The following is a 19,877-nucleotide window of genomic DNA, read 5'->3' as shown; positions in this document are numbered from 1 at the left end:
TGTTGTTTGTAGAAAAAAAAAATAGTCCAGTGTTAAAGAGAAATAAAGAGAATAAAGAGAGTAAAACAAATGTTGTAAATAGTGAATACACATTTTTGCCACAAGGTGGCTGTATAGGGCAACCAAAAAAAAACACACAAAAAAAAAAAAAAATCTGTTCAGCTGTTTTGGATAGTTGTGTTTATATATGTACTGTTTATATTCAAATGCTGTTGTACAGGGTATTACTTAAATGCTGTCAAATATCTGCCATATTTGAGAGTTGCATAACTATGTTGTTGTTGTTGTTGTTCTTTTTAAATCACCTTATAGACAGTATTTTTCTGAAGCTAATCCCTATATGGATCACTATTTTATGTCTGTAATAAAGTCTCTTCATGAGGTAGGGTTCCAGAGACACCAACACACTGGGAATGAGGGGTTTTACAGGCTTTTATTGCCTCCGGTCCTGGTGTGCCCAAACTTGCACATTCTTGCAAACATATTACCAGTACAGTAAAAAACTGAAAGACTTGTGGGACTACTTCCAGGTGAAAAAAATATACTTTAATGTATTTGAACAGGAATAATGGAACAATGAATTATTCAATAACAACAACAATACTAGATCAATAGTAACCCGTACGTGTATTTGTTTTTTGTTTTTTTTTGTTTTTCTGAACTGATATAATCTAATTCCTTCAAAAGGTTAAAAAAAGTACCAAAGTTATGTCAGAGCCCTTAGCCCAGACATAGGCAACTGGCCGCCCAGGGGCCACATGCGGCCCCTAAAGTAAACGTACAAAATGACAGAAAAATACACAAGAGTGTCAATTTCTGCCCCTATTTGAGTCCAGACAAAACATAAACCCTGTTCACACCTGGGATTAAAATGCAATCTGAATCTGGATGTTCTTTGGTTAGGTTTGCAAGGCCACGGTTTGAGTAGCTCACAGTTGGACTTTAATCTGATCTCAAAATGGTTGTGTTTACTGTAAGAAGCACAAAACTCACCTGTTCAGATCTCATTCAGGTAAGTTTATTACATTATTATACCAGGTGCAAATGGGGTGATGTATTTAAACTGCAGCAAATTACAACTAATTTCCACTGCTTTTCTGCAATTTTGGTCAAATATTTATATTTTCCACGAGAGCAACATGATGTAACATTATAGGAGTAGAAACTGCATTTTTGCGCATATATATGAATACAGTTCAAACTGTAAGTCCTTTAGACACACAAAGAAAAAGAGAATACATAAACCTCACATCATTCATTTAAAACTGTTTTAATTAACGGAAGCAGAACGGAAACAAACACACACACACACACACACACACACACACACACACACACACACACACACACACACACACACACAGGAGAGAAGTAGTGAGGGATTCTAGGAATCCTCTCTAGCTTATGGGGAGAAGGCACCCTCTCTTCTCCATACAATGATGTTCGGGGTTCGTTCTCATAAGTTCATCGTCTTGTTGTGCCGGCTAATTTCGTTTGGCACAGCATCGGCTCCTGCGTCCTCGAGGACTGGGCTCATGTAAATTAACTCCTATCCTCATTTGACCACTTTGTCCGGTTGCCTGAAGCTTCTCTGCTGCGGGGGGGAATAATAAAACACAAATTATTATTTTTTTATCTTTAAATAAAGATTTATTGTTTTGAATACGAACCGATGGCCATGAAAATCTCATGGACGTTCATAGCAGTCTTGGCTGAGGTTTCCATGAAGAGCAGACTGTTTTCATCAGCATAGGCTTGAGCTTCCTGCAGATTGTTCAGATACAGACGTGTATTGTAACAGGGTTTAAGTAGCAAATGTCAAAGCAAAGCTGTGACACTCACGTGCTGGTGTGTCTACATACCTGTCGATCTATGTCTCTCTTGTTTGCGATGTCTGCCTTGTTGCCGGCCAGTGCAATCAAGATGTTGGGACTGGCTTCTCTTTGGAGCTCCTTCACCCAGGTTTTTGCACGGTGAAAAGTGTCCTTATAATCCAACAGTTCTAATCAGTACTGCTACCAACATTATTTAACTAACGATAAAGACTATACTTGGGTAACTAACGATTATCCCAAATATAGTCATGGTATTGTAATATCATAAATGTAAAAGGTGATCTCACAGACTCTGGTACCAACAGAACGTAATTAGAGCATCCGTAGGCTGCACTAAAGTCTGCAATCTTCACTTCAATCTTCACTCAGCAATTTGCTATAGGAATCATAACGTAAGATGTTTTTTTTTAACAAAAGTTTTTCACAAGTTAAATCTGGTGGTCTCAGCCTTACACAACTATGCTACATGATTAAGTCGTTTTTCGAAGAGAAAAGCTGTAATTTTAACATTTGAAAACATCGAGAATTGTAGCCACGTTAATAACATTTGTAAGAAAGCAAACAGTGTGGAAATCCGTCAAGATTTTAGCGAGATAAAAGTATTTACGTTTAACAGATCACTCACCTTTCCTCTGGTTCCACTGACTCGGTCAGAGAGCTTCTCGAGGCAAGATGGCCGCCGGTAATGCCGTGGTAGAATACGCGACAGAATCTGTATCCCCTGCTGAGGGAGCTCGCATCAAGGGCGGAGCGACAATTCCGTGTTTAGATATCAGTTCAGTTTATTATTAAAACTAAATGTGGATTATCACGATCATGCTTTGATTGTCAAAGATGGATTATTATTCATGGTTTCTTTTTTAACATACAATAATTAAATGTTATTTTCAGAACATCTGAAACAATAAGCTAAACTGATATCACAGAATTGTAGCTCCGCCCTTCATGCGCGCTCCCGCAGCAGGGGATACAGATTCTGTCGGGGGTAACTACTTTGGCACGACACCCACCGCTCCTTTCCTACTCTTCCCTCAGTCTTTCTTTTCCCAATATTCTCTTCAAAAGCTCCATAAACGAGGTACCCACTATATAATCCTCTGTTTTAAGGCTGAAACATACTTGAGCAGGCGGATTGTCCGCGCTCCTCCGACCTCATATACTCGAGTGGACTTGGAGCGGAACATCACATAGTAGTTTCCTGTGAAATTTCCTTAAATCCTACATTTCCCAGAATCCTTTCCCCACAATCCTTTGCGCGCTGTTTACTTTTCAGTCATGGCGTCCTATACTGACGACGAGGAAGAGGAGCTGCTTTGGAGCATATTTGACCAAATTTGCCACCCTGCATCTTCTTTTAAGTTTATTCAATTCCTCATTTCTCCATGGGGTGTAGGTTTTGTAAATATTTTATTTAATTTTACTTGGAGCAACTGCATCAATGCTGGACTGAAGTTTTCTGTTAAAATCATCCACAATAAAATCACAGGGGGCAGGTAAAACAGGCAGTGGATATTTGTTTAAAGGCAGTGGCTATCCGTACCATTGGCGTATCAATATACCTACATTCTATCTGTATGCAGCACCCCTCATTGGCCAGTTTAGGTCATGTAACTAAGACTAAACCTAACCCTAAAAATTGTTTCAATATAGGGTTATAACCTACACCTAACCCTAAGATGCTACGTACGTGTACTTCAGTAAACGTACCAAGAGCACGGGGGGTACAAATAGACAAAACATCCTGTTTCGGATGGCATTTTTAGTTGAGAAGTTTTTTGGCCAAAAACTGAAAATGCACTTTTGAGCCATTTTCGGCTGAAACTTTTTGGTAGCCAGAATTTCGGTGCATCACTATAAAAAGCTTTCATCATCATGCTAGGAAGAAGGTGTGTTTGATGTGAACCTACTTCGTTGGTGATGTCGTAGACCACAATGGCAGCCTGAGCTCCTCTGTAGTACAGCGGTGTCACACTGTGGTAGCGTTCTTCACCTGCTGTGTCCCAGACGTTCAACTGCACTGTTGAGTCATCGAGAAAAACAGTTTGTCTGAAGAAGGCAGCTGAGGAAAAAAAAAGAGTAACGTGAATCAGAAACTGATCAAACTTTGGGAAATTATAAACTCCATAACTATGCGTAAAAGCAAAGAGGAAGCCACAGACCACTTTATAATAAACAACTTAAAGCAATACAATAAGAAAAAAATCGCAGAAGAACTTAATAATTTCTTCATAGATATTGGAATGGAGACTGGGAGAGGAATCTATCAACATCCAACACGTAAATGGAACCATTTTGACAAAGAGAATAGAGAGATTGATAAGTATTTAATACTTGAAGAAGTAACGGAAGCAGAGGTGAAAGCAATCATTACAAACTGTAATTCAAAAAAATCCAGAGACATTAATAATCTAACTATGAGTCTACTAAAAACTATAACAGCTGAAATAACCCCACCACTAACATCTATCAGCAATCTCTCATTCAAAAATGGTATTTTCACAGACCAAATTAAAATCGCAAAAATCAGACCGATCCACAAGAGTGGAGACAAACGAGATTTCACCAATTATCGACCTATTTCAATATTACCGCAATTATCGAAAATTCTAGAAAAACTGTTCATGAAAAGGCTGGACAAATTCATAGAAGAGAATAATATATTACATGAAGGCCAATATGGGTTCAGAAAAGGACGTTCAACAGCAATGGCTATAACTGATACCACGAAAAATATAAGAGATGCATTAGAAAATAATTTATTTGTATTCAGCATTTTTTTGGACCTTAAAAAAGCATTTGACACAATAAACCATGATATTCTGGAAGAAAAACTTCAAAACGACGGCATTAGGCACAACGCCCTAAACTGGTTTAAAAGTTATATGAAAAATAGGAGACAATATGTTGACTTCGGCCAAAACGGTTCATTCTACTGTATATATAAATGACATTTTCAAAGTCTCAAATTGCCTCAAACTAACGCTGTTTGCAGACGACACAACCATCCTATGCTCAGGTAAAGACATTAAAACTCTAATAGAAACGACGAATGAGGAACTATCAAAAATCCAAACATGGCTCAATGTAAATAAACTAGCCCTAAACGTTAGCAAAACAAAATTCATCAGTTTTGGGAATAAAAAAATAACAGAAAATATTAGACTGAAACTAGACACGGACATAATTCAACAAGTAAAAGAATATAGAGCACTAGGAGTGTGGATAGATGAGAAACTGACCTGGAAAAAGCACATACAAGTAGTTAAAAACAAAGTTGCCAAAAGCAGCTACATCCTATGGAAATTACAACAAATACTACATACCAAATCACTGAAGACAATCTATTCTTCCCTTGTTGGGTCACATTTAAATTACTGCTCAGAAATCTGGGGAAACACTTATTTCTTATTTCAACTTAAAAAAAAAAGCAATTAGAATTCTATATAAAGCACCACATAATGCACACACAAATGAACTATTTGAAAAGGCCAAATACCTAAAACTGCAAGAAATAATACAATATAACACACAAATTCTAGCATTTAGGGCCTCTCTTAAAACACTCCCATACCAAATACAAAAACGTTTCATATACAAACAAACTGCTTATGAACTAAGACATAGTAATGTGTTTATACAAGAAAGGGTTAAATCTAACATTGGAAAATACAGCATTGTCAATAGAGCTATTACCAGCTGGAATAACCTTGATGCAGAGACAAAACAAGCTGCTTTCTTTTGAACTGGAGGAACGCAAACAACGGCTGGGAATGAAAACTGCAGGGAACAAGGATGACACGAACAACGATGGAGAGGAGGAGGAATAAAAAAAGACAACACTGACTACAGATGAGAATAAATCCTACATAAAAAAGGACAAAAAAAAAAAAAACAATTTGTAATTGTGCTCAGAAGAACCTAAGACTGTTTGACCAGAGAGACAAGCTTTGATGTAAATTTTCTGTGTTCTAAACAGGGGACGGGACCTAGATAAGCAAACTGCTTCTCTCGTCTTCTTTTTCGACATGTACAAAAAAAAAAAAAAAGTGAATGTAATCATGTCGGAAATAAATTGAATAAATAAATAAATAAATCTTTTTGAAGGAAATCCATCGGGGTCAATAAGGAGGCTGGGAATTTACAACTCAGCAGGAAATATCACATCATCTGCAGAAACACACATTGCATTTATTTGTTACAAATATGTTCGTCATACCTCCAGGAGGAACAGACTGAGGGGCAGATTCACTAAAGGTTTAGTGGTATTAAAACGTGTGCAAACGTCACTCCACGTGCTAAAAGGCCATACAAACCGTAGGGAATCAGGAGTACGTGGCTGCTGCGTGTCGCAATGCACACTAAATCCATTTAGCGCAATTCCCTCTAATGAATATGTATAATAGGCGGAGCTCACAAAGGAAGCAAAAACATGGGAGGGGGAAATGCAAATACATTAAAGCAGGAGTAGCAACGCAATTAATCAAATCTGGAACTGTTTACGGTGATTGTTTTAGCACAGGAAAATAGCACAACTCACAAGCAGGTGCAAACACACACGCAGAGATCATCGCTGCAGTAAATGTTGACACAAAACACAACAGAGATGAAAAAAAGGCACCAGTTAACCTTTCTAGTATAAGAAAATAATTCAAGTAAAACAATAGACAATATTAACAGCCACTGAATAGGGAAATGCAGAGTAACGTGTGTGTGTGAGAGAGAAAAAGCTGGACGAGCACCCGCGGCGGTGCGTATGGAGTCCAGTGGCTGCGGTGCAGAGGGTCGCTGTGCGCGGAGATGGATATGACCATGGATCGATGTCGCTTTGGATGCACAGCTCCAATGAGCTCCTGTCTTTCTCTCCATGTTTTAATCGTCAAATTCTCGTGTCGCGTTGATGTCAGGCCAGAATCAGCTGATCAGATGCCTAATTTACGCAGTGATCACTGATAGCACAATGTTGACATAAGAGAGTGTGGCTCAGACCTGCTGGATGATGATCAGTAGATCATCTTCAAATGATGCAGACTGATTGACAGACTGTGTTACTGTATTAACTCAGATCAATGGCAGATCAATAAGACGCTTTCTGTCCAAATCTGCCTTAAAATAGGTTGAAAAATATAATTAGGTTTTAAAGTTGTTTAAAAAAAAACATTTTTATTTGTTTATTTAGTTTTCTACATTAATAAATGTTTGTGTAGCAAACAGAGAATTCCATCTGCCTCCAATTTAACTTCCTCAAATGTCATTATGTGCTTGTGTGCACTCACATCTCCACATTAAACAAGCAAAACGCTCATTTAAATAGGGCAGTCTGCACCACTTCTGCACGCGTGCTAATCGTTGCTGCAATCTTAGTGAATTCCAACACTATATTTCTCAAAGTTAGAAAAATTTGGAAAGTACTGGTTCTCAACTTTTTTAGCTACTTTTGTTACAATTATAATTTGATTGTCACAATTTTAACATATTAAAACATGAACTTCTTTTATCCACCTAAACTCTACAATGTCGTACCTCCAATGGTGCTTTGGTAAGACTCTTGAAACTGTTCTCTGACGTAGCGCAGCACTAAGCTGGTCTTTCCCACTGCCGACTCTCCAACCATCACCAGCTTGAACTGGCAGATCTCGTTTCCAGCTGCAGCACCGTTAGACCCGCTCGCTCCGTAGCCACGCCCAGCCATTGACTGACAGACAGAGGGCGGGTCTGATGAACTTAAGATAAAGTCACTGAAGTGTAAAAACAAAGGCCTAATTTAAAATGTGAGGCACTGAGGGCGAGCGAGGTGTTTCAGGTCACTTTGAGTCAGATGAGGTGAGCAGCAGTGGAGTGAGCCTGGTAAACCTGGAGATATCAGAGCAGATAATCAGTCGGGTTAGGAAAGCAGTTTGTACATATGGTTATTATTATTCAATTCTTATCACTGGGTAAAGTCACATTTAATTCCATGGTTTGAATTTTTTTTTGGAAACAGTTAAACTGAATAAAAGCAAGACATCATCCCATGTAGTCTCGTGCACACTTAATTCTACACAATAAAAAAATTGGGTGACAATATATCATTTAAAATATAAGAATGAATAAAGAAGCAACAGTAAGGTTAAAAGTATTAGTAGATTTGTCAAAAAATGAACAGCAGATGTGTTAAAAACTTTTTAAACACACAGATTTGTGTGTTCATTGCAAGTACATTGTAACTTTTTATTGTTTGTATTTCTTCAATCGTGACAATAAATTTGTTTTAGGAATTTTTGCCCATTCATAGTTTGTGTTTATAATTAATGATCACTCTTTCTCTAAAAAAATAATAAATAATCTAGTTTAATTAAAGAATATCAGTTCGTTTATTAGGTTTGCAGCTTTATTTTAAACCTACTTTGAAGGTTTTAGATTATTAGATTTATTTTATTTAGATTTCAAGAAGATGAGCTGACATGAATATTTCAAAACTATTTTTAACTTAATTTCAAGGCACATCATCCTGTTGGGACGCATGGTTTTATTTATTTCAGTATAAATAATAATAAATCACTAAATAAATAATGGTAAATCCAGTGAATGACTGAATGTGATGTGCATTGTTTTTAGGATCTGTGACATATTTCTAGAAGTTTAGGATTCAATTTATGTGTTTGGATAAGGAAAAAAAATCGTGATAATCGACACTGTAGAATCGCAGTACTTGTAAAATCAGAATTTAAATCGAATCGGCACCCAATCGGAATTAAAATTGAATCTATACTGGAAGGTAATAATACAGGCACATAGAGATTATGTAGAACAGGTTCGGAAATGTACCCATAGTCCCGGGGGCTATGGGTACATTTAACGTACTTCCAGACACTTTATTTATTACATGTGGTCACAAGGTAAAATTAATCCTGTGTGAATAGTGTTTAAGAGTAAATATCTAGCTGAAAACGACACATGAACAAGTTAGTATTCTTACCAGTGCCTTCCATCGATGACTATAGTGTACAGTGAACAGTCTTTTGTTTTTATTCACACAACACTTTCAATTTCTCTTACTGGTACATTTCCACCTTGTGTGTTTCTCTCTCTCTCTCTCTGTGGTGACGGTGGCCGGATGCACCCACTGGGCCTATGTGCAAGCTGCTAAAAAAGTTTAAACAGACAAAATGATGCATGCACACACTGCAAGTCTTTTGGGGCATGTCTCTACCAGTTCTGCACATCTTGCTTTGTAAAACAGCTCCAGCTCAGTTAGATTAGATAAAGAGCGTTTGTGAACCACAGTTTTCAGATCTTTCCACAGATTATTGATTGGATTCTAACAAATGGTTATTTTTTTGTTTTCAACCATTCCATTGTTATGTTTAGAGTCCTTGTCTTGCAGGAAGATGAACCTCCGCCCTAGTTTCAAGTCTTTTGCAGACTCCAAGAGGTTTTTCGTCCAAGATTGCCCTGTATTTGGCCCCATCCATCTTCCCATCAACTCGAACCATCCTCCCTGTCCCTGCTAAAGAAAAGCAGCCCCAGAGCATGATGCTACCACCACCATGTTTGACAGTGGGGATGGTGTTTTCAGGGTGATGTGTAGTGCTACGCCAAACATAGCGTTTTGCATTTAGGCAAAAAGTTCAATTTTGGTCTCATCTGACAAAGCACCTTCTTCCACATGTTTGCTGTATCCCCCATGTGGCTTCTGGCAAACAGGACTTTTTTTTAAATGGCTTTCTTCTAGCCACTCTTTCATAAAGGCCAGATTTGTGCAGTGTATGACTAATAGTTGATTGTTATAGGCTTTTTGGATCCAGCTCTGGTCAGTGCCCTCCTTGTACTGTCGGTAAGTTTAGGAGGACGGCCGTGTCTTGGTAGGTTTGCAGTGATGCAATACTCCTTCCGTTCATGGTGTGTTTAACTGTACTTTGAGACAAGTTCAAAGCTTTGGAAATCATTTTATAACCTAACCCAGGTTTATACTTCTCCACAACTCTATCCCATACCTGTCTGGTGTGTTCCTTGGACTTCATGATTCTGTATTCTCCCCAGTATTCTCTTAAGAGACCTCTGAGACCATCACAGATCAGCTGCATTTGAACTGAGATCAGATTACACACAGGTGGACTCTATTTAATCATTAGGTCAACATGTGGCCATTCAGAAATCATCATGCAACTTCTCAAGGCAATTGGTTCCACTAAGAGGAAAGGGGGTTAGACACTTTTGCACATCCCACTTTTCAGGTTTTTATTTTTTTTGAAAGTTTAATATCATGTATAAATTTAATTTCACTTCATGATTGTGTGTCACTTCCACTGAATGACACAAAAATTGGTCACAAAACCAAGGAATTATGTAATAAAGATCAGCAGGGAATAACAAATGTCTCATTTTGCATGAAGATTGTTGATGTGTTACATACTATTATATCAGTCATACGCAGAAGTGCAAACTAGGGCACAATAATGTTGTAATTGCTCTTTTTCTCACGCAAAATCCACGGCCCACCTGAGATAATCATCAAACTGCTCCATATTTGGCTCCTGAATGAAAACGAGTATCAATTCCTGAAGTGGCCATACAGTTTTTTCCTATTGCACAATGACTCTGCAAATATATAGCTACAAGATCCTAATATTTTCATATTAGGAAAGATTTCTTGTAGAGTTGATACATAGAGTTGAAACTGAGCAGCTGTATTCGCTTCTGAGTCAAACATTTGTCCAAGAGTAAAGACTTTTGCCAGATTTTTCTTCCTCCCACATCTCAAAGAGGAAGCTGGATTTCTGAAATATGGAAGTGGCATCTTGGTGCTCCAAAGCAATCCTAGTTATGACGGCACCTAAATATTCGTGACACATTTCATATCCAAAGTATGAAATTCATAATGTGAAAAGTGCTGCACCACTTACAAAACACAGTAATACAGTCTCTGCATATTTATTTAAATTATTCACAAATAATTGAAATCTTGAACACTTTCGATATCTGCTTTTTCTCTGGGGCAAACAATGGAAATAAATAAATTGATGATGCATTGTGAATCTGGACACACTTCCCAGTAAAAATGTAAATTTAGGTTCAAAGTCAGGTCGGGAAGTAGTTGAACAATAATATTCTTTCCAGCCTTACTCAGTAAAGCATGATAGATTTTAAATGGATCAATAAAAATGTGATTTTAGTTCAGACTTTCAGCTTTAGCCTTAGTGTATTTTAATCATTATTATCAGGTGGTTAGAGCATTGAGTGATTCATAGGAAGAACACAAGTGGAAAGGTGGTGGATAATCAATCAATAAAATCCCCTTCACATCGGTCAAATTCAACAATTAAGAAAAATACTTTATTCCATTGGCAATCTTTAAAAAACAAAACCAAAAAAAAAACAATAAGGCAAGTTGAAAGTTAATCGCATCTTTTTAAACAATGTTTTTTAACTTAATGAATGGAAGAGAAATGCATGGCGAAGAAATGACTTCATTAGTAATGCTTAATGATAATGATGGCTGTATGATGCTAATGTTATCTATGGATGCTAATTTAACTATGGTGTTCAATCTATTTAGGCCAAAGTGTCTTTATGAACTAAAACTTTAATTTATATCTGTTTTTTATCAATTATTAAATATGGTCTCCAAAGAACCTAGGACTATTATTAACTTAATCAATTCTCAGTGACGTGTGATGCAAAAACTCAATTTCTTCCGTGCAAACTGAGCATGTTTTGAGTGTGTGCACAAAGACCGCTCAGAGCGATCCATCATACAAACAGAAGATCTGACAATCAACAGGTTGTCATGTAGAATGCTTACATATTAATTCAGAAACCTTTTCCTTAGGAAAAAGAATAAACAATATTTACCATGCAAGGAGGTAACAACAACCAGCTGCACATTTTCTGAAGATACAGGGAAAAATATACTGTTCGCAATAGCTTGCTATTTTTTTCTTTTTCAAGGATAGACAGTATTAAAGATGAGTAATTGCACGAATGACATGTTTTTGCATAGAAATGGTATGAATGGGCTATTAGAGAGGTCTAGAATTAAAGGGGAAAAGCTCACACTAATGATCGCAATTTGAGTCTCTTCCAATACTGTATAAGTCATAGAAAATCGGTTTCATATTCATCGCACCCTCAGAAATAAGGAGTCTTAATCTGTAAAGTCCAAACACCACGACTGATCTGTGCTCTGAGTCTGGACGTCGATGCTCGACTGAAGAGACGATGCGCTTTCACTGTCCCTGCTCTCCATGGAGCCTCCGTTTCCCAGCAGGCACTCCAGACTGGGGTGTTCTCCAGCAGATGTGCTGCCTGCTGGGAGGAGGGGCTCCAGAACACTTGATCGTGGAGATCCTGAATCCAGAGTGAAAACGCAAGGCTCGCAAGAAGTTGACAAAGTAGAGACGGTAGGGTTCAGTGAGCTGGACAATGTATCTTGGATCAGGTTATGAGACGTTTGAGTGGGCATAAAAACATTTACGGTGTCATTTGAGGACCGTGGAAGGTTTAGTTGTGACTGTGTTGTGATGCAGAGATCAAACAGAGAACAAGGAGAGGAGTCCAGGAGGCTGTGTGTGGAGGTCCCTGTAAGGGCACCTGAAAAAAGGCATGAGAACTCCTCTGTGTCTGTGGGGGGCTGCAGGCACAACGTGGGCTGGGATTGGCTGATGGTGGGTGCACTGGCACTGAGAGGTCTGTTGTTTAAGTCATCATGGCCTGTGTTAGGTTTGGGCATTGTATTTCCACTGAGAAAAGAGGGGCTGCTCCACAGATGGGTGCTGCCCGTGCTCTTTGAGGGGTCACACGGGGCTGACGTTAGGTTTGCAGACAGAAGTGAGAAGTTTTCAGGAGGACTACAGGACTGGGGCTGGTGCTGAGTTTCTGTTTGGGTTTCAGAAGACACGCTGCAGCTCCAGTGGTTACCAGATGAGGCGTGACTATTGGGCCCCATTTCACAATGCAGAGGGCAGGACGACGGTGAGCCAAACGGCACGCTGGTACTGGTGGCTGTGGGAGGTTGGGCCATCATCTGTACTTCATAGGAATATAAGGGGAATGAGGCATTGCAGTGATGTAGAGAAACATGAGCCTGGAGAAGATGCAGCATGTGGTGCAACCCTTTGGTCAGCTCAGAAACCTCCTGGTTTAATGCTCCCATCTGTGTGAAGAAAACACAGGCTATCAAAACAACATCAAAACATCACCTGTAGTGAAAATGTATAAAACAAAACCAAACAAAATATGTGCACCTTTTTTTTTATTATTAAAAAACACATTAAAAGGACTTTTAAGAACAATTTTATATCTTCGGGCATAAACTATGGAGAGTCGCCATTTCGGACAGAATATGATGCACTTTTGTTGATCGGCATGGCCAGCTGCTGTAAATAAATGGTGCATTGTGGGAGGTAGAGGCACAACAGGTCTGTTTACATTGTGGTAAATGTAGTTTTTCTGTTTGCTTGGCTTGAAGTGGTCCTTGCATACCACACAATTTTGTCCAAGCAGAAATGTTTTAAATGTGTATCTCGTATCGATATTATGGAGCCAACGTCTGGATAACTCTGACTTAGAATAGAATAGAATCCTTTTATTGTCATCGCACAAAGTACAGCGACATTGCACATGCTCCTCCCAACAACATTCGAGTACACTTCAAAGGTTCAAGCCAAACAGACACAGTAATCATAAAAACGACATAAGGTTAGGTAAAAGTATGTCGGAATAAAAAGTTCATCCGAATAAAAGTGCATAGGTATAACAATAATGGCTTAGGGACACAAAAGAAATGTTTATGCTGTTTTTTATATTGTTATAGCAACGATTGGCTTTACACTCCGCCAGTGTTCAGAAACAATAGACCAACGGAACAGTGTTGCCTAGCAACAGGAATCAACAAAAGTGCGTCATATCCGGACCAAAAGAGCGGCTCTACATAGTTCGACTGTATAAAATACTTCTAAAAAGTTTTTTTTAAACACACATTTAAATCCAGAGTTTTACCAGAGTTTCAAAAAAATCCAAACAAAAACACACAAATGTAAATATTTACAAATAGGCTTCGTTGCAGCTTCACAAGGAGAGGAAAAGAAAGGCGACAGAAACCCGAGGAACACGGACTCCCAGAGAGAGTACAAGCTAAGCAGGTTATTCATCAAATCATTGTTTTCATTGTTACAAATTGTTGAGTCGGCAAAACCCACATTTCTCTGCATTGCAGACGTTTCCTGCTGATTCATTCATTTAGACTTCAACAACCACCTACCTGGGTCCATCTGGATCCTCCTGCTGCACCTGCTCTCACTCTATTTACAGTCAGACTGGGATAACAGGTAAAAAGGAACTCTTTTGAGCTGAGAACACAGAACAGCTTTTGGTGCTACTGCACTTTTTTTTTTAGTTTTTATTTTGCAAATGACGATAAACCCTAAAATAGAAAATCTAATTTTGGCATAAACATACCATGGGACATCCACTTTATCTTAAACAATATTTGTTTTTATTGCCAATTGAAAAATATATATATGATATTCACCTGAAGGTTGAGTTGACTGATGCTCTGCCTGACTTCTTCTGTTTCCAGCAGCAAAGCGACATTATTCTGTGCAGAACCTGGAAAAACAAAAACAACAGGTAACCCTGGAGCACAAAAGCTCAGGCTGTTGATGGATCAATTTAATCATGAGATAAGATTATGATCACAGACTTTAGTATCTTTTTTAAATGAGTTCTATTCAGTCTTGTGTTATAATACGTGTGGGATAAGGGTTTAAAATGTGTTGTTTGGTGATAAACAGTGTTAATTTTGAAGTTTTAGTCATAGTCTCTTGATTAAAATGCAACTTAGTTTAAGTCAAAATTTTGTCATCAGGACTTTTCCAATTATAGTGTAGTTTTAGTCGACTAAATCTGTTACAGATATACAGTAGTTGAATAAAATATAATGCATAAGAGTTCATAAATTATTAAAGATTGATTACCATTTATCAACCTGATATGGGATGGCATTAATGTTTGTAAATACACAAGTGATCAATGAATAAGAACACGTGATCACATGAGTTTTGATTGGATTTCATCCCATGTGAATATTAGTTTTGTTTTTATTAACTAACCTAAATAGCAATATATTTTGATATAGTTATTATTCACGTAAAAAAACGTCAAATAAATAGTTACAGTCGTGTTATTGTCAGTTAAGAAGTTGTTGTAAATGAAAATGAACACTGGTGATAAACTGAGCCTCCATTTATACAAAAGTCGCTGAAAACAAGCATCATTTACAGCCTCAAACCCACAGATGAACTCATCCATTTCTCTTCTTTGGCCGTTGTTTATTTGGTGACATGACAAACTGTACAATGACAACCATCAATCATCAACTGGCAAAACCAGCAGCTCTGTGAGCAATGATGAAACACATCAATCCAAGAATAAAGTTCATAAACAAAGATACAAATTCAGACAAATGGTTTTCACTTTCACAATCTGTGCTGCCAAAACTTTCCTTTCAGAAAGCAAAAAAAACCCAATTTACTAGTATTCAGCGCTCTACCCTGACCTTCGTCCTCATTTAACATATTCTCTGATTCTCTGAACACTTTGTATTCATTTCACTCTGCAGTGCACTTGAATTCCCTCAGAGGTTGGGTGGTGAGCTACTTGAGACACCCGACAGTTTATCCCCAGCCATCTGGCATCCAGGTGACCCTCGTAGCTGGAGGCGGTGTGACTTACCCTGGGCACCGCCTCCCATGCTGCCGTTCGGCCCGCTGTGCTCTATGTTGAAATGGAAAGCGTGCCCGTTGTCCTCAATGCCATCCACAACCCTGGCAATAGAAGTGAAGAGGATACAGTGTGAAGTTAATGTTACACCTGCCAGTATATGATCCAGGAATTGGTCACCAGAGCTAGTAGGAGCCCAGTCCAAAGGGGTGAACACCTGTTTCCACAATTAACTGGATTAATAGGAAATAAATGACAAATATAAATAGTGCAGGCAGGAAGATAGGATGTGTTTTCACTAACTTTAGCATGTGTGGCATCATCACCATCACCTGCCTCAGATTATCAGAAACTCAGTGTATATGAAATTAAACATAATGTAATATCATCTATCATGTGGACTACTATAACAATGTAGTTCTAAAATTATATAATATTTAGGAGTTTTTGCTTCTGTAATTATACTGCCAGTTTTAAAAATCTGGGGGGAAAAATGAAGTTAAGAACCTTTTAAAAACAACAAATTAGAATATAAATGTATATTATTAAATTAATGCAAATGCTATTGCTAACACTTGACCAATACTAACGCTAGGTTAATGCTATGCTAATGCTATTGCTAACACTTGACCAATACTAACGCTAGGTTAATGCTATGCTAATGCTATTGCTAACACTTTACCAATACTAATGCTAGGTTAATGCTATGCTAATGCTAATACTAGGCTTGTAATAACGCTAGGCTAATGTTAACGCTAGGTTAATGCTAATGCTAGGCTAATGCTAATGTTAACGCTAGGCTAATGTTTACGTTAGGCTAATGTTTACGCTAGGCTAATGCTAATGCTAATACTAGGCTATTGATAATGCTAAGCTAAAGCAGTGTGACGCGGGCCAGCACTTGCATTCTCACTTGCATTTTTATTTGCATTTTCTTGAGGAAATGAAAATATTCTATATTCTATATTTTATTCCCAGTAATATTTGTCTATAGTTTTAATATTGACCTCAATTAAATAATTACAGTTATTATTAAATTACCTTGGACTAAGATCTGGTGGTGCAAAGCAGGTGACCGTCGGGATGAGCAGCTTCGAAGGCTTTTGCTCCACTCTTGGTTCCACCTGTCCTAATACTGGAGTGGGGGTTGACGTTGGACTTCTGTGCTCTCTTCTGGGGGTTGGCTGAGGGGACGGGCTCTGCCCAAGGAACCCGCGTCCAAGGTTGGGTGAGCGGCAACGTCGTAAAGCGTTGAACTGCCTCAACTCGTCCCCCAGTAAGTTACCGAGGGAAGTGCGACGGACTGGGCTGGCGAAGCTCGGCAGCAGGAGGTTTCTACGGGAACGAGTAGCTGGGGAGAGGTGGGCGGTGTCGTCAAGGTCATCACCCTGGGTTTCAACAATGGAGGGAAGCTTTGGTTGCTGTAAAAAAAAAAAAAAAATCTGCTGACAGGACTGATTTATTGACTTTAAATGGTGAAATTTTAAGATAAATGTAGAACATGCACATATACTATAAACTTTAAGATAGGCCTATACAATTAAACAACATCACATGAGAGGGATACGGTTACAAGGGTTACGACCTCGAGTGTGATATTGCTTTTATACAGCAGTTCTAAAACATTTTATTAGTCAACAGCATTGAGCTACAATAAATTATTTATTTGTTAATTAAATCATTTATTTGACTAAACAAATAGGTTTACAACTGGAAAGGAAACTACGCTGTTGCCAGGCAACACATAAGCATTTCCTACCTCAGTGGAATAACGACTAAAAAATGTGGTGATATATCACAACATTTCACCGAGCGATTATTCATGTCCTATGTTTATATTGTTTATTTCTTTATTTCTTGCACTGTTACTGGAGTTGGCTTTTTAAAATCTCATTGTACATGTGTACAGTGACAATAAAGGCATTCTATCTTCTTTTATTGTATCGATTAAAAAAAAAAAAATGTCAAAATATATTTTTTAAATCATGTTTTTAATAGGAATGTAAAGATTCACTCAACTCCCGATACGATTCGATTCACAATACTGGGTTCAAGATACAATTCTCTCACGATTTATTTTACAAAATGGGACTGTAGACAAATGATGACTGAAAAATATTCCTTTATTTTTTTGGGGAAAAAAAAAAATAGAAAATACTGTACTATTTTCCTTTTAGTTTTCATTGTCAAAAGAATCCCTTGATAAACTATTCAAAACAATGCGAATTAACTAAAAATAAATCTTGAATGAAATAAATAAAGGAATAATACAAATGAAGAAGACGCCTATTAATTTAAATTCTGGTTCTATAGTAAACAATGCAAAACTACATAATAGTTCCTTTTCTTTTTAAAAGTGCAATTGAAAATGTATTTTGTGCCTTAACAATTGGACTTAAAAAAAAAAAAAACAGTCTGCACTGTATTTACGTCCGATTTTTGTTTGGACCAGCAGAGGGCGCTGGTAACCCAGTGGTCGGTTGGCATGCAGCTAATCTAGCAGTGAAAATGAGATGCTATGCTAGCAGACAGAGCTAATAGAAAAACGTGACTTTTACAGATATTCATGTAATATTACAGATATTCTTTCGGTGCTAAAGGGGTAATGAATCATTTATGAATATGTTTAAGAGTAGAAGGCGGCCAGAAAGAAAGTAGTAGCAGATTCCGCCCGATTATTTGTATTTGAATTACAGTTATTTGCCATTTACTTGATCTCGCAAGTTAAAAAATAAAAAATGAAATAAAATGTTTTCTTTACCAATTTGTACTTTTAAAGGTGTAATTTGTAATTTTTGATATTCCGATTTATATCATATTGTATAGTATCGGCCCTATCAGGATTTGTCAGGATATATTTGGTTTTGTGACATGCAAATCGTGAATCGTATAATGACTGCATATTAATACACTTGCTTGTGTATCTGTATATCTGCAGTACAGAATAATGTAGCTGCATGCTATAATTTCCCATTAAGACAGCTTTTGACCCAGTTTAGCCGCCAACTCCAGGGAGTGAAATCACCCTCTGCACCAAATGAGTTTCAACCTGAAAGGAAAGTCCAAGCACACGTGCCAATTTCACCCACGTTACAGCATGTCCCAGAAAACAGTGAAAAGGAGGGTTTTTTTCAGCAGCCAATCAATGTCATTTCATTATAAAAAGTAAAACTGTGTCAAATATACAATCTCTAAAAAAAAAAAGACATTCCAGAGCGGAAGACAGACATTGAACTCACATGATGAAGCCTGGGGGACCTTGAAAATCTTCGGAGACCCTGTAGGCGCAAAGAAAATACAGCAAAGATTATAACAGGTTGCTTTAATAAAAAACTATAATCATAATACCAACAAATAACATGGTTAGTGTTAGTTTGAAGTTCAGGATAGAGTTATATTTGAAATTCCTTTTCACGGATGACTTAAAAAATTATTTATTGACACTTTATTCAGGCTATCAGGATGTCTAATTAAATTTTAGATGATAAATACGCAGAATAAATTGTATTTAGTTTCAGACCTTCTCATTCGAATTTTTTTTTAAATAAAGTCCTAATAATTTTACTGTAAAGAACTGTTATAATCAAGCTCTGATTTGTGAATTACACAACAATAAAATGAGACAATTTCCTGTCTTTGCAGAAAGTAAACGACAAAGAACGCAGATCGGATTTTTTTTGTTCCTGCCAGATTCCACTAAAATTATAGAGCCAATCTCTGTTTTTTTTTTTTTTTTTATTTATTTTTTTTACAGTTGATTGCTTCAGATTCTCAGTTCCAGTTTGACTTTTTGTGGGTGTGTTGAAAAACTGTTTTCATGCTGGCATAATCAGCGGCTGAGTGCCACATGAAGCTGTGGTAGTGAGAAAGGATTTTAACGTGGTGCGGTGCCAGCAGAAATCAGTGATGCAGGACACCGGGGATTGTATTCAATACGAATTCATGGTTTTAGTGAAACACAATCCTACAGCTGAAGACGCTTACTCACTGCAGAGTAGATGCTAACATGATAACAGCTTCAGAAAATAAAGTGATGAGAAAGACAGAGACGACAAATCTATTCAAGGCAGGGGGAAAAAATCCATCTTATCTGGAGTACTTCACCCTAAGGAGGCATGAGATGATTAAAAAGTCAGTGAGATTTATTGATGGAAAATGGCCTAGGAGCCACAGATGCTCCGCTTTCATTCATTCATTCATTCCTCAGTCTTTTGTACCCACATCATCATATTAAGGAGGCCACAAACCTATGGGCAATTAAGAAACTCAAATCAGGTCAACAAGATTTTGGATCAATATATTGGTTCTGGATCAGTTTCAAAAATCCCAAAATCCTTTTCTCTA

General features: G+C 37.6%; 2 protein-coding genes across 2 annotated transcripts in view; both read right to left on the bottom strand.

Annotated features, from left to right (window-relative positions):
- Positions 1-634: 634 nt before the first annotated feature.
- Positions 635-8,904, bottom strand: LOC114481227 (ras-related protein Rab-5C-like). The gene is made up of 6 exons (XM_028475826.1): positions 8,791-8,904; positions 7,356-7,685; positions 3,743-3,894; positions 1,863-1,985; positions 1,671-1,764; positions 635-1,594 (listed from the first exon to the last, which is right to left on the bottom strand). Exons 2-6 carry the CDS (start codon positions 7,522-7,524, stop codon positions 1,485-1,487), a joined length of 648 nt encoding a protein of 215 aa, XP_028331627.1. The 5' UTR covers positions 7,525-7,685; positions 8,791-8,904; the 3' UTR covers positions 635-1,484.
- Positions 8,905-10,810: 1,906 nt separating this feature from the next.
- The window catches only part of LOC114481563 (potassium voltage-gated channel subfamily H member 4-like), a 43,580-nt gene continuing 34,513 nt past the window's right edge, over positions 10,811-19,877 (bottom strand). The window contains exons 14-18 of the mRNA XM_028476498.1: positions 18,773-18,811; positions 16,575-16,954; positions 15,546-15,637; positions 14,344-14,420; positions 10,811-12,966 (exon numbers count right to left, since the gene is read on the bottom strand). Of these exons, the coding sequence (XP_028332299.1) occupies positions 11,959-12,966; positions 14,344-14,420; positions 15,546-15,637; positions 16,575-16,954; positions 18,773-18,811 (1,596 nt within the window). The 3' untranslated portion in view covers positions 10,811-11,958. The remainder of the gene's footprint in view (positions 12,967-14,343; positions 14,421-15,545; positions 15,638-16,574; positions 16,955-18,772; positions 18,812-19,877) is intronic.

This window comes from Gouania willdenowi, chromosome 19, assembly GCF_900634775.1.
Source record: "Gouania willdenowi chromosome 19, fGouWil2.1, whole genome shotgun sequence".
In the NCBI taxonomy this organism is placed as follows: Eukaryota; Metazoa; Chordata; class Actinopteri; order Blenniiformes; family Gobiesocidae; genus Gouania; species Gouania willdenowi.
This window is presented reverse-complemented; position numbering and strand designations above follow the sequence as displayed.